Source organism: Seriola lalandi, unplaced genomic scaffold, assembly GCF_002814215.2.
Source record: "Seriola lalandi dorsalis isolate HSWRI2012SDOR001 ecotype SW California unplaced genomic scaffold, Sedor1 jcf7180002054333, whole genome shotgun sequence".
In the NCBI taxonomy this organism is placed as follows: Eukaryota; Metazoa; Chordata; class Actinopteri; order Carangiformes; family Carangidae; genus Seriola; species Seriola lalandi.
Window position 1 is genome coordinate 311,742 of NW_019524886.1, and position 24,612 is coordinate 336,353.

At 41.2% G+C, this 24,612-nt stretch overlaps 3 protein-coding genes across 3 annotated transcripts in view; all 3 read left to right on the forward strand.

Annotated features, from left to right (window-relative positions):
* Positions 1-9,910, forward strand: LOC111655801 (uncharacterized). Its single transcript, XM_023407319.2, has 7 exons — positions 1-1,128; positions 1,379-2,999; positions 4,910-4,938; positions 5,453-5,581; positions 6,354-6,420; positions 6,629-6,736; positions 7,577-9,910. The coding sequence occupies exons 1-7, from the start codon at positions 1,007-1,009 to the stop codon at positions 8,240-8,242; spliced, it is 2,742 nt and encodes a 913-aa protein (XP_023263087.1). The 5' UTR covers positions 1-1,006; the 3' UTR covers positions 8,243-9,910.
* A 1,266-nt stretch (positions 9,911-11,176) lies between these two features.
* Positions 11,177-17,199, forward strand: rom1b (retinal outer segment membrane protein 1b). Its single transcript, XM_023407327.2, has 5 exons — positions 11,177-11,933; positions 13,190-13,432; positions 13,903-14,090; positions 14,732-14,978; positions 16,401-17,199. The coding sequence occupies exons 1-5, from the start codon at positions 11,787-11,789 to the stop codon at positions 16,629-16,631; spliced, it is 1,056 nt and encodes a 351-aa protein (XP_023263095.1). The 5' UTR covers positions 11,177-11,786; the 3' UTR covers positions 16,632-17,199.
* A 1,626-nt stretch (positions 17,200-18,825) lies between these two features.
* Positions 18,826-24,612, forward strand: part of ccdc88b (coiled-coil and HOOK domain protein 88B) — a 41,592-nt gene continuing 35,805 nt past the window's right edge. Inside the window, exons 1-3 of the mRNA XM_023407317.2 lie at positions 18,826-19,033; positions 20,248-20,396; positions 21,893-22,001. Of these exons, the coding sequence (XP_023263085.1) occupies positions 18,974-19,033; positions 20,248-20,396; positions 21,893-22,001 (318 nt within the window). The 5' untranslated portion in view covers positions 18,826-18,973. The remainder of the gene's footprint in view (positions 19,034-20,247; positions 20,397-21,892; positions 22,002-24,612) is intronic.

Here is a 24,612-nt window from a genome sequence, read left to right on the forward strand (position 1 = left end):
GATGGAAAAATCTTTGAAAAGACCAAATGACAAGTTCATAAGTCTCACTCACTGACTTACAATATTGCCAATAATTATTTAATACAAACTAACATATTAAAGCGGATAGCTGCCACAATAAAAATGTAATGATATAACCTCTGACAGCTGACAAATGTATATCATCCCAACAGTATCCATTTTGTCACATCACCCACCCCTAGTAAATGTAATTACAAAGGCTTCAGCTGAATGGTTGCAGGAAACTTCTTAAAATCAATGGGGCAACTGTAGGCAGTTCAGTAACTTTGGCTGACTTATAACAATACTGGTGAAAACAAAGTAAACATAACAATGTTACACAAAATAATAGGATATAGACATAGACAAGCTGAAATGTGAGGCAGCACAAACATATGAGCAAACCTCACTTTTGCAGGTTATATCAGTGGGTTAAATGAACACCGTTATAGATCCTGTCCCACGGGCTCAGTTCGATTGTCTCCTGTATGAGGACAAAGGTCCCGCTCTTTCAGCTGGTTCAGTGAGCACCCAGCTGTTACATCAGGCGTGATGCAAAATCAAACCACCATTCAGGAATTCATACATTCCTGCTCATGAGCTGTGATTCCATTATTCTGCAGCCAGACGCTGAGGGAGACAAACTTATTCATAGGTAGATACACAGCTGGATACTTTCCTGAAACACTTGGAGATTTAGAGACTATTGTGAGTAAATGTTCTGAGTACTGAATACATCACCTAGCTTAGATCACATTCTGTATCCATTTTTTTGTGGTCAGAATGGCTTTAAACAGCAGCAGATTATTGTGTGATCTGAAGTGATGATCTTTGCAGCTGATATCAACAGATAAGTTGCAGCTTTATAGAGACAAATATTGTCAGAAAAAAAGCAGAGGAGCAGAGGGAACAGCTGAGTACCAACACGGACCACCATCAGCACCCCTTGTATAGCCAACCCAGCGAGGACGGCGTCCACAGCTTACCACCAGGGAAGAGACAGGTGATGGAGAAGTTCTTTAAGCCTGTTCACAGCCCCTCTGATATGGACGAGATCAAGCCGCGGAAGCAGCACAACCACCATCATCACCTTCACCATCACCATCACCAAGACCCTCATTCACATAGGTAGGATACATTCTAGTATTCTTGGTTTATATGAATTTATAATGGGGATTTAGCGGGAAAAAATTGCATTCTGAAATTTGCCAACAAAGTAATCTGCTTTTTCTAATCAACCTCTCAGACTTAAAAATACAGATGCTGGTAGTGGTTATAAGTGTGCAAAATTGCAGTTCCATATGTGCACTTATTGGTGCAGATACATCATTTAAGTTGTTGCTAATTTTCCTTTGCCCCTTTTTTCCCTCTGTTGTAGATACACAATGTTTGATGATACAGACAGAAATACAGATGACAGCCATGGGCACCCACGCCACCACCATCATGGTCACTATCTCCATGATAGCCCTCACCATGATGCCCACCATCATCATCAAGCACAGCAATTTCACCACAGCGAAGAGGATGACATACTTTTCAACCACCACACCCCTGTGACTCTTTCCAGGGCCTCCTCCTCTACCCTTTCTTCATCCTCTTCCTCCTTCTCTTCTTCCTCCTGGTACACAGAGGCGAGCGCAAATGATCCCTTCTCTCTTCGTCATGCTGAGCGGCCACAGCACTCCCTGTCTTGTTCCAACATCTCAGATGCACGCAGAGGTTTTCGGGAAGACGACAGCAGTGAGCCCATTGTCTTTGCCACAGTGAATCATGGCAAAAAAGGCAGTGTTTGTAGTGAGATACAGGCAAGCTCACAACAGAGGGGAAAGCAAGGTTTTACTTCTCTTGACCGAGGTCACAGCAGAAGTGAAGAAGGCCTTCTGCAGGGTAATGAAAGTAATCTTGGAAGAGAAAAATCCAGGGCACCACACATGAACTATGGGCCTTTGTATAAGACAGCTAGTTTGAACCGAAGCTTGGCTTTCAGCGAGGAGGACATTCTGCTAGGGGTCTCCAGGGGCCCCAAGAGAGCAGTGTCCTCCAGCCAGCTGCCCAGCAAAGGGATCCTCAAGAACAAGGAGCCTCATACTGACATTCGCAAGGCTAAGTCAATGGAGGTGCTGTCGCCAAGAGTTTCCAAAGAACAAGATCCGAGTGGACGGAAAGGGAAAGGGATCACTCAAGCTGAGATAGAGCAAGCCAAGTCAAATTTTGTGCAGGGAAAGGTGCAATTCTCAGCCTTTCTAGATGAGATAACAAAACAGGTTATAAGTGCATCGGACCTCACCATCTTGGGTGTGAACAATAATAAAACTACTGGGAAGACACCTTTCCCAGCCCCCAAAACACCTAGCCCAGTCAAACCTCAGCTCCCACCCAAGAAGCACAGAGAGAGCTCAGGAGAGGAAAGGGAGCAGCATCCGAAACAGCACAGCAGACAGGAGAAAGCAGCGCGCAGCAGCTCTCGAAAACCCTCAGTCTGCTCCGATCCGGACAAACTGATCTCGTATGCAGCTAGGAACCACCATGGTAGCCCCCCGCCTCATCATCACCCCCAGTCTACCAGCCACAATACTCGCCATGGAAGCAGTCGTAAAGACAGGAGGCCGTCGCCCACTGGAGGCTCTGTGTCAGGAGACAGACATGGCAGATGTGGCCCTCACCTTACTGACGGTACCAGCACCAGCCCTGAACCCAGCAAACCCAAACAACGCCACCACCGCAAACAGCAGCCCACTGCCTCACACAGTTCACATACCCAGCACTTCCACAAGCACCAACCTCAGCAAGTGCACCCGGGCTCTGGGCCCAGAGGACCCACCAGCTCCCCTCCATCCTCAGCCCAGGGTGCAGGAGCAGGCCACGGATCCGAGTCTTCGTCCACCAAATCTGATTCATCCAAGGCCAGAGACACAGCCTCCACAGCTAACAGTTACAGTTCAGAGCAGAGTGGAAGACACTATTCGCAACATGTTGGGCACTCTAAACAACACAGGGTGAGTTTACTTTAATAGTGTTTTTGCTCTTTTTAATAGGGTAAAATACAATGAGACAGAAAAGACAGGAGTGACGAGAGGTTTAAGGCCTTAAATCCTGAAAATGAAATGTCGCTAGTACATCACACGTACCTTATTTCAGTTGAGAAAAGTCAGGAGACATGGATCAAAACATGTTTCAGTTTAAAATAGAATAGAAGATAGAAGAAAAAAAAAGAAGGAAAAGATAGAAGATGATTCAAACAGTTATGATCATTTGAAATAGAGAATTTATTGCTTCAAGACATGTATATGGTGCAAATAAACCAAGAACAAACTATTTCAAATTCTGCTGCAAAACTACCTCTTTACATAACATATTTACCATTATAATGTCTATATTCTATATACTGTATTTTGCTATTAGTCATTCTCTTAAAAAAGAAATCCGGTGCATTAGATGAATCATCAGTCCAATTGTAAAACAAGTCAGTAATTGACCTAAAGGCATAGCACTGCAATGAAGGGACAGTATCACTGCATAGAAGGAACAGGATGAGCATAAGAAAGAGGGTTGCTCTTCTCTTGCAGAGGCAGTGCAGCTGAGTCACAGGCTGTGTGGGATGTGTCAAACTACGCATTGCAAGCTGAGTCATTCTTCAGCAATGCAGCAGATAATAGTCTTGTGCTTTTAGGGGAGACTCTCTTTGGAAATTTATCAGTTTAAATGGTGTAATACTTTGTTTTCAAAGTGCTGCCCTGAGTCACTGTATGTTGTATGAATCAACTATGTAGACCGAGAGAGTTAACAACACACATCATACATCCACTGAGACAAATCTCTCACACTAGCAGCCAGCACTATGTACAATGTGAGAGTGAGTTGGCTGAATAAGAGCTAGTATCACGTTGCTCTTATGTAACAATCTTCTCAGGCTCATACACTTATGTACTAATAAACACACACAATATTACATAACAATCCCTTTTTCTGTGTTGCTTCTGTGTAGGGATGTGGTCTCACTTAGTTTGTCTGGTCAAGTAAATGTTCAGTGAAATCACACACGCACACACACACACACACACACACACACACATATATATATATACATAAACATAATCACAACCATAAAAAGGGGAAGGTCCTGGCTACAGTTTAGCTTCACAGAACTAATCGATTCTCGCAGACTCCATTTCCGGACTCGGGACTGCCATAACTCAATAGTTTATTCAATCTGTCCTCAGCAGTACATGCTGTGCCAGGCTCCAGCTCCCACAACACTAAACAGTAATAAGTGTATATAAAAAAAAGTGGATGGATGGATGTGATGTCCTCATTCTTACTGTTTATTGATCTTTTTATATCTGTGCCTTTTCTCCTGTAGCACTAAGCCTGGAATAAGGCCTGAACTGCTAATGTTGCTGCAGATTTTACAGACTCAAATCAGCAACTTTTCAGTCAATTAATTTTATGTTCCCCTTTTTCCTTTAAATGGATTTGTTGGAGAGCTCCACTTTGCATCCTTAATTAGTGATTTGTTTTTTCGTTCTTTTGGACGCCGTCCAGCCCACTGGAATTCAAATGAAACACTGACTACAAGGCTGGGTGTTTAGGGAGTTTTCACAATCCTATTGTATTGGTAATGAAGAAGGTGACACCCATTTTAGTCTTCAAGGACTATGTAGAAAACGTTTTATACAGTTCACAGAATGTGGATGTACACACTGGGAAATCAAAGCTGAAAGTCACGGTTTCATTTTCATTTCAACATCCTGGAGTACAGAGTCAAAACAAAACTGTCCAAATACTTACCGACTCCACTGTATGAAAAGTCAGCTACACTTATATCACATCCTAATCGACCTACTGTCTCCTGTATCTCATGAGTATTATTCACTTCTCTCTTATCTCTCTTTAATTCTTTTTCTAGGACACGCTGTGTGATGCTGACCATCTCCAGTAAGTGTCTTTCTTTGTGCCCATTTCACATTTGAATGCTTTTCATGCATTTCTCTCTGTCTCATTCTGCTCTCTGTCTATCTTGTGATGGGTCAGTGGTTATTGATCTCGTTAATGAGCATCCTCTCTCTCTCCACTCCTGTTTTAACAGGAAGAGGTGAAGAGTTATGGAACTTATTTACATAACCACCTCCAAAGGATATTTTTCATTTAAACCACTAAATCTTAGTTCAGACCCAATTGTCATTGGACACCTCCCATATGTGATGTGTAATATACATTCTAATATAATTTTGACATACAGTTTGATATCAACATGACATAAAATGTGGAACCCCAAGCAAAAGAAAAACTGTCTGACCATGCATGGTGAATGGTTTTATAAAATGGGAGGAGGAGGAGGCCTTATTGATTTCAAACCTGCTATATATTTATGTAATATATTAACACAGCAATTTACGGCATTGGTCTTGATCCAAAAAAGCAAAACTTCCCATCCTCCCTGTGTGTTCAGGGCGCTGCAGGAGGAGAACGCAGATCTTCACCAGAACTTGCTGCAGACGGTGGTTTGCATCGAGAGCCTAGAGGCAGAGTTGCAGAGGACCAGGGAGGAGCTCAGCCACGTCAAGGAGAAATATAAAAGGTCTGGAATTATAAACAGAACAAATTTCAATATGCATGATGGATTAACACTGCATATACCCCTTTGCTTGTATACACAAAGAAATACTCAAAATTACATGGGACAGCGAAAACATTTCCACTACGTGTAGTCTGATGTAATACATGGAGGGTTATGCTCATATGAGAGGGTATTGCTGTGGTGTTTGCCCACAGAATGACTCCACAGTCACTGGTAATCAATAAAAGCCAACCTATGGCTTTACATAACAGTCTCTGTAAATGAATTGATCCATGGAACATATTGGATGACCAGAATAACACATACCCCCCCCCCCCCCCCCCCCCCCGTGCATTCCTGTGGGTGGTTTGGTTCTACTGTAACCCATTTTCCCCAACTGACAGAGACAGGGGGGACTCAAGGCATCTGTCTTTTCCCTTCAAACTCACCAGTGAGAACCTTGTTGTGACCTGGGTCTTGTCAGGCCTGTATTTATCCCCAAATGACTGCTGTAGCCCACCAGGCACATACCACACATTCTACAACCAACTGGAGCAACTGGAGTGAATGGTCACCTCACTCCAGGCTCCATTTTGGTGTCAGTTGTTTTAGGAGAGTCATTAGGAGAGGTTGTGATTGCCGCTTGCCCTGACGAACAACTGTCCTTATCTCTACATTAAGCTCATGCAGAGAGAATGGAGTGAAAGGTTGAAAAATAATATGTCTTATGGCATTTCACTAAAATTATCCAAAGTTTTATGGTTGTCTTTTTGTCCCTTTTGTGTTGTTACAGCCTTTTGGAGACCCATACTGGAACGAAGCAGGCCAATAACCTGCTGGGTGAACACCTTCACATAGCGGTGAGAAACCCATATGGAGATAAGGACGGGGCAGCCATGGGCAAAATGATAAAAGAGGGCTCTTATCTTGTACCTGACACAATGCGTTCACAACCCACAAGCTATTTTCATGCAAATGTGAACTCATTCTGTGTCTCTGTCTTGTCATGTATGTATGTGTGTGTGTGTGTGTGTGTGTGTGTGTGTGTGTGTGTGTGTGTGCGTGCAGTCAGAGAGCCTGAGCAGTGAAAGAAAGTACCTGCTAAACCGTGTGTCCCAGCTGAGCTCAGAGTTGGAGGACGCCCACAGGACCATTGCTGCCCTGGAGAACATCAATGTGAGCACAGTGCCATCTACTGGACGTACAGTAGATGTCAACAGACGGATAACATTTTTATAAAATGAGAGGGATCCATTCCGTTTATTCTCCATTGCGTTGTGCAGTTTTATAGAGTAAACACACTCCACAATCAAACCTGCTTCAAATCAGCCCGTACTATGGCAAGACACTCGGTTTAAAGTGACTATTATTACCATTTCTCATTGGAAAGCCAAAGAGCTCAGTCCCAAATATAGATGTCCTGGTTACATTTTTTTTTTGCTTGTGGTCCTTTGATATTGAGTATCTGCTGATCCTAAGTCAGGTTTTTTTTTTCTAATTAGCCTGCACTCGTCTTTCTTTCCTTACAAATTACAGCTGCACAGAACTTATGTAAACCACTAAAAACCTTAAAAAAAGAAGATTGGGAAAGCTATTTAAAATTGTTTGCCAGAAGAATAGATCTACTTTAAAGAAAGTTGATCTACCTCACACCATTCTTATATTCCTGATATTTTGTCTAGTACCCCATAGTGTTTTTTTAAAATAATATTTGGGGAAATTATTGTCAATGTGGATCTTCTGTTGGCAGGAACATTTTAAAACAAGTCAGACAGTCTCTCCTGTACTGCAAGCTCAACAAAATACTGAAGTTTAAAGTGCAGTTTTCAATCAACAGCAGCACTTTACATACCATATTATATCTGTGACCTGTGTCCAGTGTTGTAATGGAGAATGCACTCCTCCCCTGAAATTACACTATAAGTCAAACAACCTTCAGAAATGAGATCCTCCTCCTGTTTGTTTTGCATAGATTGAAATCAGAGTTAATGTCTGTGTTTGGTGTCTCAACCTCAGGTACCATGCCTGATAAAGGATTTATTGGAGAAGCACTTCAACTCAGCTGAGGCCATAAAGTTTCTGACAACCTCTGCTCCAATCAGCCATTCTGCCACCTCTCCGCAAGGGGACAGCAAATCCCACACTCCTAAAATGGAGAAAGCAGCACATGATTGGTCGACAAAATCAGAGGCAGAGCCGCAGAGAGTCACAGCCTTCATGCCGTTTAAACAGGAGATACCAACAACAGGAACTGAAGCCTGTCTCTCAAGTCGACATGAGTCGAGCCACAGCCCGCCTTTCTCTGTAGCTGACATCAGCACTGCTATCTATAAGAAAATGGCTGCTGGTTACGCTGCCAGACCACAACCTCTCTATCCCCAAAGCCAACAGCAGCCTCTCCTGGGCACTAACCACACTGACGCCCCTCCAAACCTCCAGCAGGCCCATGTGGGTGGTGACAGCTGGGGTGGGAAGGCAGGGGTACAGGTAACACTTCTGGAGAAGGACGTTGTGGATGTGACCTCCTTGTCAGCCCAGCAAATCCTGGATGATTTCATGCAGCAGCTGCACACCCATAAGGAGGCGGGTGGAGGGACAGAGCCACAGGGTGGGCAGGAGTGGGTGGGAGGAGCAGAAGAAACAGGCAGAGGGAAAATTTCTTCCAACAATATGGCAGGATGAATCTATATTCTCATCTTATTGCATTGAAATATTTACTTATTCATATATGTTATTGATATTTGATTCAAATATTGTTCCTCCAAAATGCTGTGGCTGAGGTAATGTTTTTGTGTTTTGTTCTTGTTGTTGCTGTTTTGGTTTGTATATTATGCACTTTTAGACTCTCATAAACCTGAATACAGGAAAATGAAGTTCTTGCATTGCTGGTACAAGACACAGAAAAGACCAATATTTATACTGAAAGGAAAAACGTTCATTCTTGCAGCAACAGCATCAATGAAACCTGCAGCACAGCAATTAAATATTAAAAAAACATGCAGTAATAGAATACATTTTATTATAGTACCCAATTTCAAAGTATGCTTTATAAATGTCTTTCTGTTTAAGTGATATTTGTAATAATGTGTCATTTAGTCTTTACTGTTCCCTATTACCTTGTCATTTTCTCCCAAATTAATGAAGAGCATATTGATCACATACAATGTTATCTGTGACATTCACTACAGGGCCACTATTGACAACAAGGAGTGTCAGAATATGGCTTCTGTGTTTAATAGCCATTATTGTAGAGAGAAGAAATGAAAAGCACATCTAGTGTTATCTTTGATAAAAGACATCACTGACATTGATGGAAATAGTTCAAACAGCTCTTCATTCAGAGGTGAGCTCACCAGTTTGATCTTATTAGTAAAATGAAAGACAAAGGTTCTAAAAGTACAAGACCTCAACGACTTCTGTAATTGTATACTTATAATAAGAATAACAGGGCTGAGGTCAGCGTACAGGATTATTCAGTAACCAGCCTCTTATCAGGGTAGTTCTTCTCTGAATGTGATTTTATGTTTGATGGCCGTGCTATCAATTCATATAATTTAATACATGCCTGGTGAGTGACAAAGAGAGATATAGCCTTTTCAAATCCAGAACCGTGTTGAGAGAGCCACTTACTCTCTTTTCACACACTCCAGTGAGTACACAATAGTCATCTTTCAACAGCAGCCTGTTGTACCATCAATATCAGTGTTAATGAGAAACAGTTTATTTCTGCACAGAAATAATCTCATTTGTCTCCTAACCATTGTTCATTTTAACAGTTGTACTTCATACTTGTGAAGAATAACTCTTGAGCTTTAGGAAGCAGATTGGTAACTGATTTTCAGAACACACCAAAGAAAACTGCTCATACACTGATATGAAGTTACAATTAAAAAAAAAAATCATTCACTTATTTGTTAGAAAAATAATTTTAAGTGAGAAAAAAAAAACATATAGAATTTAATATTACTCTACATGTGTGTAAATGTTTATTTTATCTGTGTATGTGTATATATAATACATAAAATATACTGGTCCTACCTTTTGGAAATAATACGATGCTCAGGGTAGATGTTTTAAAGTGCTTTAGAAGGCAGAGAAAAAATGTACAGTTAAGATTGAAAGTTGTTACAATGGAGAGTTGTTGTGACAAAGTAGATTAGATCATGTGCAACAGCAACATATTAATGTTGTTTTAATCTGTATAGCCCTCACCTCTCATCAGTGTACACTATACCCCCCTACACTATGCAGCTATGAATACTGCTCATCTCCATCAATTCAATATGTAACTGTGTCATTGCAGCTGTTCCACCAATAAAAATCCTCATATTAAATGAATGCAACACCTCATATTACAGACGTCTTTTCATTAGTCATTAGTTTTTTCTCTGTCTTCTTGTAAACTTGTAGGCATTATCTTTCTCAAAGCCTCAATCTACCATTACCTGGGCAAACAAGTGTAACATTTGTTCGCTGTGTGCAAGAATTGAGTGTCTGGGATCTCCAAAATCACTAAGAATTTTCTCCTGGGGGGCTTGAATATCTATACCAGATTGCAATATGGCTGATAATTCATAACACAATGGTATTATGGACACACCGACGGACCATCTCTACCACTAGAGGGCTAAACAAGTCTGCTTATTATGTCAGTATCATCAAATGTGTCAACCAATCTCTCTGTTTAAACGCACCACTGTAGATGTGATTAATGGTGGTTTGGTATAAAGGGGTTGAGTGTTTGTTTTTCTGTTTGGTGTGTTGTAAGAACTGGTAGTGTGAGAGTGGCCTCAACCTAGCTATAGCTCTGACTCAAGCTGTCATAAATACTTATAATAACAGTTTAATCCCATTGATCCAACCCCACCAACCTCCCTCCCTACTGTATTCATAATCTCATACAAGCATAACTCTCCCCTTCGTTGTCTTACTTTCACTTCACATGAACAAGCCTCTGTCTGACCAATCCCCCAAAATCCCTGATATCATTCATTTCTCTTACACTCAGGTGCATCATTGTATCGTAGGTTTCAACTTTTTTTTTTAAACTTGACACAAATAACTTTAGTTTGAGTTGAGTTGGGTTGAAGTAAGTAAAGTGATTAGTTAGTTGGGTTTAGGTTAAAGCTACGTATTGAATTGGAACAACCAGTCCAAGCAGAGGGTTCATTAAAGGCCAACTAACATTTGCTAGTGTTTGAAGTAAAGCTGATATTTAGGGCCAGTTTCAACACAGGCTTAGATGTTTTTCCTCTAACTACATACTATATCTTTGTCTAATTATACAAACATCAAGTGACGCTGACAGTAACCTAGTTTTAGTTTCGCACGCAGATCTGGTGATATCCCTAGCCTCAGTTAGCAGTCATGATACTGTATTTTCTCTGTCTCTCTGAGGCATCTATAGTGCTCCAGTGTATGCTGATGAATTTCAGGTAAGTCCACCTGTCATAATAGTCCATCAGGCCCTCCCACAGGTTACTACATGTCTATCAGAATAAGTTTGCTGATCAGACACTGGCCTGCTTTCCCATTGGCCCCTGGAGTTTAATAGGATCCCAGGGACTCTGTTGGGCGGATTACGGCTCCAAACTCTCGACTTTGGTCAGTCTCTGTGTCCTCCAACCATGGGTACAGCGGTTTAGGGGGGCGCCGCACAATCACAGACCCAGAGGGGCGCCATCAAAAGACAACATCACGTCAAGAGGAAAAAATCGTTGGTTTCAGCTTGAAGGGAGGACTACGGCGGATTGACCAATTAACTTCAGGGGAAAACCCGTCATCTCTGGGAAAAGGAATATCTCTTTCTCCATTCTTCATCCATCAGCAGTTTTCATTTCACATTTTCCCAGGGTTAGACGATACTGAATTGGATTATAAAGAATCTTTTTGGGACAATTTCAGCATCCAAGTGAAAGCTTTTGCATTATCCTCTGAGGTTGACTGTGCCCTTTACCATCTGAGGGATCTACCTGCTTATCCTCTCCACCTGGAACAACTTAGATGAGCTCAACCTGCTAATAACTCACCAAACAAGAAGTGCAAGGCCACTGCATTTCTGCAACATTGAACCAACCATCTGCTTTTTACATGCAGCTGGCCACCTCTGGATCGACTCTATTTTTTACCAGAATTCACTGAACTCCTTCTTCCTCTCTCCTGCCCCCCCCCCACCTCTTACTCTTTTCTCCTTATTTGATTGGTGCGTGTTAGTGAGCCGTTCAAGATGCTGTTGAAGATGAAATTCACCCAGCAGAGGCGGGTGCGTCTCGCCCAGGGCCTGTGGCTGCTGTCCTGGATGGCAGTTTTGTGGGGGGCCTTCATCTTTTGTCTCGGGGTTTACCTTAAGATAGAGCTGCTCCGTAGAGCCGAGGTAGAGAGGGACACTGACACACACACACACACACACACACACACACACACAAATGCAATGTCAACTTGAAGACTGGAAGGCCAAGTGGGGCTGCAGTCTGAAAACACTGGAATGATTTCAGTCAAAGTTACACAAACATTGGTTTATATGCTCAGAGTTTTGCCTTTGCTCCTGGTTGTTTACTGAGTCTGCTGTGCTGTCGCTTATCAGTGGCTTTTATTTAAAGTTAGCTCTGCAGTTTAATCCACAAATACAAACACGCAGCACTCAAAACACTGGTGTAAATATACACACAGCGACACTCAGGCACACCCATGCATGTTAAATCATGAGGATAGAATATGTTGCGAGCTTTTTAGTAAAATCTACATTCGCACCCAAAATCATTATTGTTCAATGTGCATTGAATAGGTAACATGACCAGCAGGTGAAGGTCATGACATCAGGCTTAATAGATCACTGATTGATCTGGATAGGTTAGAAGCATTGATATCCAGTGGGCTGCACAGGAAAGATGCAGGGCATGTATGCATGCCTTTAGTCATCTATTGATCACCAGTGTGAGAATCTGATTTTCTAGTCTCTTAATTGTGTAACAAAGTGTTATTGAGTTGGCATAGAGATGACTGAAATGAGTGAAATACAAGAAAAGGGTCTTTCAGAATGATTCACATGAGTTTAATCCTCTTTTATTTGTTATTTAAACACTTAATCTCATATGTCATCTCATTTAGACAATTTGTTTGGCACTTTACTTTTTACAGATCAAAGACAAAACTGATTATTTGAATGAATCAAAATGGATTCCTTCTCAGAGGGGAACCAGAGACAGAGATTATTTGTCCTGAATTAAATTTAAGCCACATATGGCTGCACAGTTGTTAGTAGGTTACGATATTAGAAGGTTGCATTAGTACTGGGTTTAGTTTTTTAATGGTCATTTTAAAACAACAATGGGGCAAATTGTCTTTACAGCTGAAAAGCTTTTGAAAAATTAGCCAGTAATAATTTCAGTTCATAAGTGACTTTTGTTGTAACCAGGGCAATGAATTAAAAGTGTCATCATATTTCCACAGTAGCCTTTGCATCCAGCATATCAGCAGCTAATTGAATCTCTTGGCAGCCAGGGCCATAAGGCGAAATTAATTCAGGATTATTACCTGCTAAAGTGGGCAGAGGAAATGACAATGTGACCTGCAGTTGGCTGTTGCTCTTGTGGCTATTATTATCTTTGACTGTGCTCTTCCTTTCTTGAGGTGATGGACAACACAGAGATCCACGTGGTGCCCAACATCCTGATGATGGTGGGCCTGGCCTCCATCGGCACCAACTGGGTGGCCAGTCGTGTCTGTCAGGACTCCTTGGACGCAACTCGTTTCCCCCGTTGGAAGGTTCTCCTGTTGGCCTGGTTTGCTGTAGCTGCACTGCTCAGTTGTCTGCTCCTCGCTGTTGTGGTGCTCAGCTACGCCCTGCAGGGAAGCCTGGAGGAATCTCTGAAGGTGGGGTCATTAGGTTGGGTAATGACTGGGGGTAGAATAGGTGATAGGAGATATGTCCCATATCAAGATGGTGTTTTCTAATCCTCAAGTCAAACGCAAAATACTCCACCTTAAGTTGATGTGGCTGAAAGAGTCTGCTACCCGAGTTCAGAGTGTTTGGGTTAGAGGGAAGAGGCCTGTCCCATTTTATTCTATTCCATATTAATAATGATAATAATAATAATAATAATAATAATAATAACAATAATAACATGCATTTATCAGTATTTAAGAAAACAGAAAACATCAACTATTTTCTGTCATCTGTTTTCTGAAAGAAGGGAACTCTCATCCTTCTTTAAATGTAGCATTAAAACTTAAAAATCTTTAAGATTTGACAATAAGTTCATTGACAATGTGGAAGAATTTCACAGACAAACCAGACAAATAGGGATCAAATTAGACTTTCACTGTTCTCTCCCCACTGTCAGGTGGGCCTGAGGAATGGCATTCGTTTCTACAAGGACACAGATGTGCCAGGCCGCTGTTTTCAGAAAGAGACCATCGATCGTCTGCAGATGGAGTTCCGTTGTTGTGGAAACAGCAACTTCAAGGACTGGTTTGAGGTTCAGTGGGTCAGCAACAGATACCTGGACTTCACCTCCAAGGATGTCAAGGAGTGAGTGAATTGCAGTACAGTGATAAACAAATTATGAGATGCAGGGAGGTAAGATGATGAACCAGAAAGAGAAGAAAATGGACTTATGAGGGGTATTCAGAGAAGATAAGAAAGGGAAATAGGGAGGAAATAGAAGTCTAGATGAGTGACGGATAAATAGACTTCATATCTAAAAAGGTCAAACAATCTGTTATAAAGGAAGGATGGAGGGACGCTGGGAGAAAAAGAGTGATGTGAGGGCAGAGGAAGAGTGCATTAAAAATAGCTCTGGCCTTTACTTTTGAAGCGAACGACTGAAATGGAGGGAAAGGTTGGTCATGATGCAAGCAGAGAAAGGTTGGTCAAAGATAAAATAAGTAAAAAGGAATGAATAAACAGAAAGGTTATGACATGATGACACATGTATAGAGAAATTGCTTATTTCTCACTAATGTGAACTATGTATTGAGATAAAAGTCAGGCCTTTAACTTGACTGAATTTAACATTTTCTTTGCTTTACCTCCCAGAAGATGAACATACTTTCTGCTTCTCTTCTTTCAGTCCTTCCTTTCTTTGACTCTCCTCTTACTCTTCTCCCATTTCTCTCTCTTTTTAATGTTTCCATCACCTGTTTTCTTACGCCCCCCCTTCCTGTCTCCAGTCGTATCCGGAGTAATGTGGATGGCCGTTACCTGTTGGATGGTGTACCTTTCAGCTGCTGTAACCCAGCCTCCCCTCGCCCCTGCCTGCAGTACCAACTGACAGATAACAGTGCCCACTACAACTACGAGTACCAAGCAGAGGAGCTCAACCTGTACAGCCGCGGCTGTAGGCAGGCTCTGATCGACTACTACATGGGCTTGATGAATTCAACTGGTCCTGGTGTGTTGTCAGTTATCTTCGTACAGGTGGGTTACTCAAACAATTCTCCAGTGATAATGTAATTGTGGTAAAATAGAGGAAATGCAGTATTTATCCGAGGCACACAGTGTTAATTAATAGGATTTAGTTTTTAACTGATTATTTAAAATTCTGAGATGTTTGCTTCTCCAGGCACCAAACACAGTGTGGGAAGAAATTACAGACACACACACACACACACACACACACACACACACACACACATGCAAAAAGTAGTTTTCTACTTGCGCACACACTGTCATGATGACCAACAAAACAGAAAAATCCCCTGACACACATTGATTTCTGTCTTTTCATCAAACACGCACTTTCACTTTTTGCCAAATAAGACTATTGATGACTTATTCTCTTCAAATAACAAACAAGACCTGGGGCTGGAACTGGATGCTCATACATGTGTTTAACAGAGCATCATTCACACACTGCCTACAGCTAATCAAAGAATCTATATCAGATTAGTGTGAAGTTCTTTCACCATGTCAGGGGCAGATGACAGGGGCCACGTGAAGAGTGAAAATGATGTTCTCAAACAAAAGAGGGAAGAGGAAGCATGTGATAAAACTGAAAATTTGTTGTGCAGCACTGACTATGTCACAATGAATAGTCATTGTATTGTGGACATAAAAGTTTGGTGATGTGAAGGGACTGTATGAAAGTTATCAGGGTGGGGATTTCACTTTTTAAAAAAGTAAGATCCTGCACATTATTATCAATGTTTTGTTCAATATATATAATATTAGTGTTTGTATGATTAACATATCAGTATTCCATTAATGTAATAATATATCTACATAATTAATATTTTATTTGGACCTTACTCTTGACTACAGACTACAGACTTGTGTAAACAAACAAACAAACCTAAAACTACGATAGGCCTACAAAAACTTTTTCCATTTCCATTCCCTAAACCATTATTCCATAAGAGTGTGAATATTTCAAATGTTCATGTAGGCTACCCAGTCCTGCATTTCTAATGATCATGCTGATGCGTCCATGGTCAACATGAGTCATTATCATTACTATCATTACAATTTTATTGTCCATCACAAAGCAATGAAGACTGAAGAGGTTCACACAGTATACACAGAATAAAAAAACACACTAAATTAAAAATGTCTATATGAGTTAAGAACAGTAAAGCTGTACAGGAAATACCAAAGTGAAAATAAGAGCATGTATTAGTCTTTGGTTTATCAGATTAATGGAGGTTTGAATAAATGAAAACATATTTGTGGCTAGAACTTGCCAAGACTTCCTTCACATGATATCATTGTTGATACATTTGTGATGTAACCTGATGGACGTTTGTGTCAGCCCATCAAACCATTTGAGCATCTAATTTGGTGACAGACACACAGATTTTAGATGCAGTTCTTACATTATCTTCATTTCTTCTTTCCGGCCAGATCTCGGTGCTTGTGAGCCTGCGGTACCTGCAGACGGCTGTGGAAGGAGCCATGGCTCTGGAGGACCCAGAGGGCGACAGTGAGGGTTATCTTCTGGAGAAGGGAGTGAAAGAAACCTTTGAGGATGTCAAAGCCAATGTCCTCAACATGCTAAAGTTAGGGCAGGTTGACCCCACCGAAGGGTCCCCTGAGGATGCCGAGAAGGCTGCCTCCCCATCTCCTGCCAGCTAGAGGGGAACAAAAAAAGTTCAAATATGAGTTGAGGAGGAAAAGGATGCAGGGGGGTGGGAGGGGTGTGTCTGTGGTTTCTTGGTTGTGTGAGTTGGCTGATGGCGGGTAAAACACCTGTTGGGTTATGACATGTTAGGCTTGATTTATTCTCCACCAGTGCAGCAGCCGCAGCTTCCTCGCACATGGCCAAAACAAGGCGAAAACATAGGGAATCTTATCGGGCCCTGCACAGACACCAAAACAAACATCTCCTCTGTGCAGGAGCTCATGAATGTGTAACCATCAGAGAATCTGTTCGGGAGATGTGTAGTACTTTTTGTTGCAACTAGAAGAGTGTACATTCACTTTAAATGAATGTAGCGTACACAGGCACATATTTAACACGTTTTGACATTTTGAATTAAATTTGACACAGTCACTATCACATGATGCTTAAATTTCATCCCATGTGCACTGTTTTATTCATCTCACAGCTGTAGACTTTGTACTAAACTGCAATGAAATGCTTAGGGATCTTAAAATGGCAACGCACGTGAATTATACATTAAAGGTAGAAGTTTTTAACTGCTTTGTAGTGTCGGCTTCCTTTTGTACATGTAATATTATAGAGGATTGTATAAACTGACTGTGGGTTATCCGAGTTCAGCAAGGAGAGTTGGATTAAGTGTGTGTGTTTGTGTGTATATGTGTATGTGAGTGTGGTGCCCTATATGAAGCTGTCATCTAGTCTATTCTGGCAGCTCTGAAACAATCTGATAATCCTGGTGTAGTTAATCCCAGAACTGCTGCACAAGCAGTATCAGCGCACACTGACAGCACACACGAACACACTCCATCACACAGAGACAGAAACAGCACACTGATACAACAACGTTGGAAGTGGTTTTATAAAGCAAAGCCGTTTTTAAATGCTTTTTACTCGCAAAAGGATATATGATGGTGATCTGTCCTAACTACAGGTATATCCTATGTGTGCTCATTCTTCTTAAATAAAACTCTATCACAGAATGAGGTCAAAGGAATGTTTTATTTTATTCATAACAAGCAGATGAAGATGCTCTCAGTCGCTGCAGAAAGACACGTTCTTTAATTATAAAACACAGGCAGCAGAGGTTAAAAGGTTTGGTTTTGGGTTAGTCAATAATTAGTTTTCTAGTATAATTACAACAAAGCAAATTAAAATGTTGTTCAAGAATAAAAAAATTAAAATAAATAGATGAATACACAAACAAATTTGGCAAGTAATTTTTAATTTGTCAATCCTTAAACATTTGAGATTCCCAGCATTCAAGTGAAAGAGGAGACTTATTGTAAAACACCTGTGTACAAGGACATACATACTACATGAATAACAATATGCAGCTGTCTAGACATTCAGCTAGAAAGGGGTTTAAATGGCAATAAATCCATATGCCATCTACAATCAGTCAATACAATATGAAAAGATAATGAAGTGCAGGTATAGAGACAATCTCTAAAAATAGTTTTCACTGTGCAGGAAGTGCAGCACATACATAAAAAGAAAGGCTGCTTGGTTACACTTCCCCCGGTGTTTTTGTTATGGAAATAATGATGTAATTCATAATTTTAAAATGGGCAAATATGAACTTTGATTTGAAACCACCAGGGGTCGCCATAGCACAGTCGTTGAATAGGTCTTGACCGTGTTGTGTTGAGGACTTTGAGGAACACTGGCACCACTACAGCTCTGGCAACTTGTTGGTAATAATAAGTTCATTCAAACCCTGGTGCTTGCTGTAGGACTTTACACCAAGGCCCGTAGCACGTGTTTTTTCTCATGGAAACAGCCAGTTCTGGGTCAAATCTGGGTTTTATATCATCAAACATTTTCATGTCGCCGTGTAGCCTCGATCATGAATTCAAGAGATGTCGCACATAATCAGTTGTTACACCTGTTTCATGTTGTTTAAAGCCCACAGCAGGAAATGAGACTCATACATCTACATTTAAGAGCACAGTGCACGTTTTGTCACATTTGCAGGCTTCATTCTTAGTCATAGTATCGGGAACATCTCTGTAGCTTAGCCGTTGTGTGGAGTGTGAAGATGTCTGCTCAGAGAGAGAGAGAGAGAGAGAGAGAGAGAGAGAGAGAGAGAGAGAAACGCAACATGTGAGTTTTGAAAATTCCGGTGTGGTTTTGCAATGAAACTGACACACAGAGAGGAAGAGACAGCGAGGTGGAGGGAGGGAGGGGACAGGCCGCAGAAATGTCAAACTACTTCACTTGACGGGAGATTGATTCTCTCTCTTTGATTCATTACTCATATAATGTTTTTAATTAGCGATATTCTGTAGTGTTTCACAGCTCTCCCAACACAACAATGGACTCTAACATTATGGAGATAATTGAGGAATTCATGGAAAGTGCGTTGGCGCAATGGGTACGTCATTTATCATTTATCACTTTGAGCTAGAGAAAAGGTCATCATTTCTAGAGGCACAGAGAGGAGATTAAACCAGGATTGTCTAAAGACTGTGTAGAGCTTGGACAGTGACCAGTTCTGTAGTAAATCCTACATTATTTCCAGTCACAAATACTTATAACTTTTTATATTTTAGAGCAGCCTGCTTTCCAGTAGCTCCTATTCACCCAAATAAATAAGCAGGAGTTGAATAAACAGCGAAAAACAGACTAGAGAGTGTCTTTTTGCCTTTGTGTACAACAAAACAAACTCCACTTCTCCTTTTGGCAGCTTCCCTTGCCTCTTAGTGACCAGCTTTTTTTTTCTCTCCTAGCTTTGACACTTCCACGTCAATGGGCAGTTTCAGATTCGAAAAATAATACAGAGTTATTTACTGTGCATTCAAGAGAATATAGTCTCACTAAAATCAGTTGAGGATTTGTTGCTTTAGTAACAGACTGAATTTCCAGCTGGGTTTTCCACATGGGAAACCAATCGGCCCGAGGGGATTTCTTCCCCCTTCTGGTCAATGAACAGTATTTATGCTATAGTGTGATACTCTGCTGAAGCTTATGAGGATAGTCTTTATTGTTGTCCTCCTCCAAATACAAGGTCAAAGATCAATTTCAACAGGATGCCTGCAGCTGACAAAGGGTCAGTATCTGCTCAAGGGCACTTCAGCAGGGCGGTTATTCACTGACACGAGAACTTTCACCCTGCGTCACATATGTTGAAGGACATCCATTGTAACTGCTCTGCTACCATGTCTACCCGGTCGCACAGGGTCACAAGCTCCTCTGCCTCACCTCATCAGCTGAACCCACTCGAGGTTGTTACTCTGTTTACCCACAGTGCAGTTTTTAGAAGGTGCAGGTGGGAATAAACCTCATTATATTGCAGTTTGCATTGGCACAGCTCTTCTTAGCGGAGAGAGGGACCTTGGCTGCAGTCCTGCTTGGCTGCCTGTCACTGTGAAGTGCTTCCCAGTGTGAGAGCACAGATCCCACCTGTCCAGACAGGTGCACCAACTCAAGTGGCTTCCTGTGTGAAAATGTTTGTGCCTCTCCATCTCTTGTCGCTTGCTCTGTACTTATTTTCTGCTCCTATCTCATGTCTTCCTTGTCTTGTCCACTTCCTTGTCCACTCATGCTTTTCTCCAGACATACAAGATAATCGCTCCTTGTCTCTCACAGGTTCAGCTGTTTGAGAAGATGGTGGGGAGTGAGGACGGCGTCCCACTCTACAGTCAGTATATGGAAGTGAACTCAATTTCCCAGAGTGCCCGGGATCGCTACCTCAGGCTGACCAATGGGATTTTTCTCAATGAGGTCATGAGGGTCATGTAAGATTGATTTATATTTTCTTGCTTCATTGCCTTGCAGCTTTACACTGGAATACAATTGACAACTAGACAAAGGAAAATATGAGCTAATTTGATGAATGTGGGGGCATTTTCCAGTGAATTGGTAATGTTAGAGGAGCATTTAAATTTTAAATTAGAAATAAAATATAGAAGAGTCTAAAGTGCTCATTTTGAGCCTTTGTGGGGAAATTTGAAAACAAAAAAAAGAAAAAAAGCTACTGTAACCTTGAGGTTAGTTGCAAAAATTGGCCATGGGTCTTTATTGATAAGTTAAAAAGTGGAAATGGGCCCGAAACCCATTCTCCAGTTAAACTCCAAGGCTACTTCTAGAGTGTAATCCATTAAAAACATTGAATAAGTAAGAGTAATAAGTAAGTATGACTGATTTTTAACCTTGCTAGTGGTGTAGCTTTTGGATGGCAAATTGTAATGTACTCCTCAAAATTAATTGTAATCACTTTTGTCCCCTCACATCTTATCTGATGCCATCACCATGTTAACATTTTTATTTGTCAAGCTCTTTGTTTCATGACCAAATACCTGTAAAACTAATGACACTTCATTTACACTTGTTTATTGCTAATTAGCTAATGCTAGCATGCTAACACATAAACAAAAGTCCCTTTTATACAGCCTGTTCAAGGCGGGAATGTTGCGCCTTTATTCCGCCTTGGACTGAGGGGGCATTGTTGCTCTAGCAGTAGGCCGGCAGCGGAGGTAGTCAGACAGCTGGATCGACATCCGTGTAAAATGAAGAGCCAGCATGCTATCTTAACTCACACACAGGGGAGGCAATGTGTCGGCTTTGTTTGGTCCTGTGTAAATAAGCAAAGCCAGCATAATTAGGTGTCTTCTTAACAGCAATATAGCAAGATCTCTGTGTAAAAGAGGCTAAGACAGTGAACATAGCATTGTCATTGTTGGCATGTCTACATCAAAAGCACAGCTTTACAGCCTCACATAGCTGCTAGCATAGCTGTAGACCCTGATGTTTTTCTTGCATAAAATTTGATATAACCTGGATCACATTCCCTTTTGTAAACTCACATTGTTCTGCAGTCAATGTGAAGGGATGGCATGAATGTATGACCCATTAATATTTGCCACAAATTTCCAGTGAATCATGAGGTGTGGTTCTGCATACGTGCCACCGTGTTAGTCGTCTCTGCTGAATTCCTTATCTCCGTGTTCAAATTTCAGCAGAATAAAACCTTTTCTCCCTCAACTGGCAAGACAAGATCCTAGTCAGTATTTGGCGAACAGCTGATTAATTTGGCCTGACCCAAGCCACGTTATTTCAACAAATAATTACATGAGGATTCTCACTGCCTGCTTCTCAGGCTCATTAAAATTTTATTCACTCTCTGCTTAAATGCACCGTTGCATAAGAATTTCTCATCAGGAGAGATGTGTTGCTAGGCTTTTTGATCAAGCTGCAGTAAATACCCGCCTTGTCTTTTCTGTGTTCATCCCAGAGACCCCAACCCCAAAGTGGAGCGGCTGTACGACAGTGGGAGAGATGATCACATGCTGAGAGTACAGAACTTTTCTATTTTAAATCGACACCTCAGAGCCTTCTACCAGGTAGGGGAGGGTCACGGGCGGGAGGAGGGGGAGGTCGAGGAGTTAGATCAGATCATCAGGAGGGAAATCAGGAGTGATGTGCTGAGAATCAACAGAGCATGCATTGGCTTTCTCAAAGAGTTTTAAACATTTCCACCATTAAGTGGGTGAAATGTACAATGAAGTTTCAGTCTGTTTAAGCATTGCATTGTTTTTTGACCCCTGAGATACAATTTGTAAGAGTTTGTGACAACAATGGAAATACCATAGTCTCTCTTTTGATGTATTGTCTCAATTTAATTGCATTATTGTTCTCTTTTTAAACAACACTTTATAAATGAGAAATTTTAATGTTACTTAAGAATTGTCAGTTTGCCTCAGAGTTGTGGGAATCTGGTTTTAAACTTTCTGTTTACTTTTCTTGCTTCTCGCTCTTTTCTATTACCCTTTGTGTTAATTCATCCAACATGCTGTAAAAAGACAAAAACTATAAGAAAGAGATTGACTGACAGTGGTCTCTCTCATATACTCGGGTTCAGAGAAGAGACAGCCCACCACTGAAGTGACTACAGATAGTCCAGAGGTTTTAATGAGGAGACCTTTATTGCTGAACAAAGTCTTGGCAGGATGTGTATACTGGCCTTCTTAACAATAACCTTTAAAAAATAATAATGATAAATGTGATTTGTAGCTGTATTATGAGTAATGCATGATGTCAACTTCAATGGACACAGTTTATTCGTAATTCTCTGCATGTGTAAAATAAATATTTGAGAAATTTAACAATATTTCGTTGGCGATCTTGGATGATGGGGTTTTTATCCACATTTGCATTTATTGGAACTTGGTGGCTGCTTATGGTGTATTCAAGGACTATTCTCTGCAGTGACTGATATATAGCTGCACCCATCCGAGCCCAGATATATACAGGAAAATTGGCTTTTGAGTTGCTGTCCACTGTAGTGACCACCGTGCATGAAAGGGCCAGCTCATTATATCTTGTTTGTTTTTCTTCGTTGAAAAAATGTGTAAAAGCACATTTGTGGGGTCTCTGTAGACACTGTGCCCGGGCCAGAACTATACCCCCGTAAAGCCACAACTTGTCATTTTTACAGTTCAGCTTTAATTGAATTAAGAAAACAAGCTGTAAGTGTTGCTTAGTGAGCTTTAGAGGAGCTGGTGGGCTAATTCAGCTAGCCAGTATTTACTATACAGACATGAGAGTGGTATCGAGTTTCTTATCTAACTCCCAGCAAGAAAGTGACTGTGTAATTTCTGAAGTTTCAAACTATTTCTTTGACAAATTTTTCTGGTAGTTTTACCTCTGTGTAAGTAAGACCTCAATAAAGCTTAACTCGATATTTTGATACCTTCTCAAACTCTTTTGATCTCCACCTGTCATCGCACAGAAAAGTAATGCTGAGGTAAACCTGTGACATGGTGATACATACACAGTCATTTGGAAATGGTCTTACACTGGATTGAGCCCTTTTCACTTTCTCTAGCACTTCTTGCAAAAAAGTTCTCCAAAAACACTGGTGTAATGGCTTTTTTGTGGCTGTACTGAAATGACTCCCAGTTCATCATAAATAGAAAAGTCTTGTAAAAGCGCTGATATATCCCTCTAAAACATAACTCAGGGCCACACCAAATGGCGAGGGAGAGGAAGTGATGGAGGAGGGCTGGAGAAACAGTTGTCTAGCTGTGAGGTAGTAAAAACACAGGACAAGATTAAGCTCAACTATCAGTCTCGACACGAATATTTCGCCTAAGAATATTGTGAAAGTTTGAAGTGTATGCATCGGGTGACGGAGGACTTGGACAAAAGAGAAGATGAAACACAGAAAATTTCCATCCTCAGTAGACGTGTCCCTGCTTATTATCAGGCAAATGGAGTGAGAAAAAGTGGAGGAGTGGCGAGCTGAATCTTTTATGGTTAGGGGGTTGAGGAAGGGAAGAGAATAAAAATCTATCAAATAGCTCTCAGTATCATGCATTTCATAACGTGCATTGTAGGTGCCTGTGGCATTTGAGGAAATGACACAATTCTTTCCCCCGGAGGATGATTCAAAGGCCTCTGTTCTCAGCAAAGAAAGCCTCCCCCAATCATTACTCAAGTGGACTGAGCATGCACACAAAATAAGAACACAAGTCTACAAGGTTTCACTTCCTAATTTTTTAGTGAATTACAGATGTCCCCTGAAAGCTCAGAGCAGGACAATACGCCGGCAATAATTGGGAAGCTCATATCAGTCGGCGTTGCACTAGAATTTCACCAGGTGTGCTCAGAATAGGCTCCATTATCCCTGTGGACGGTTATTTCCACATTGGTCAGGCTTTTACTTCTCGCTTCTCGTTTTTTTGATGCTGGTTTGCTGGGTATGTGCTTATGTGTGCGTGTGTGTGTGTGTGAGATACGATGACGAGTGTGGTGAGCCACAGCAACAGTGTGCAGCCTGGCAAGGCTTAATTTTCTCTGCTGTGACCTCAGCTTCTTCTAACACAGTGACTGAGCTATTTGTGTCAATGAAACAAATGTGAATGCAGAGAACTTCCACAGTTTAGATTCTGTTCTGTTCTCTTCTGTTATCCTCTGTTCTATTCTATTCTGTGTTGTGCTGTGCTATTGTAT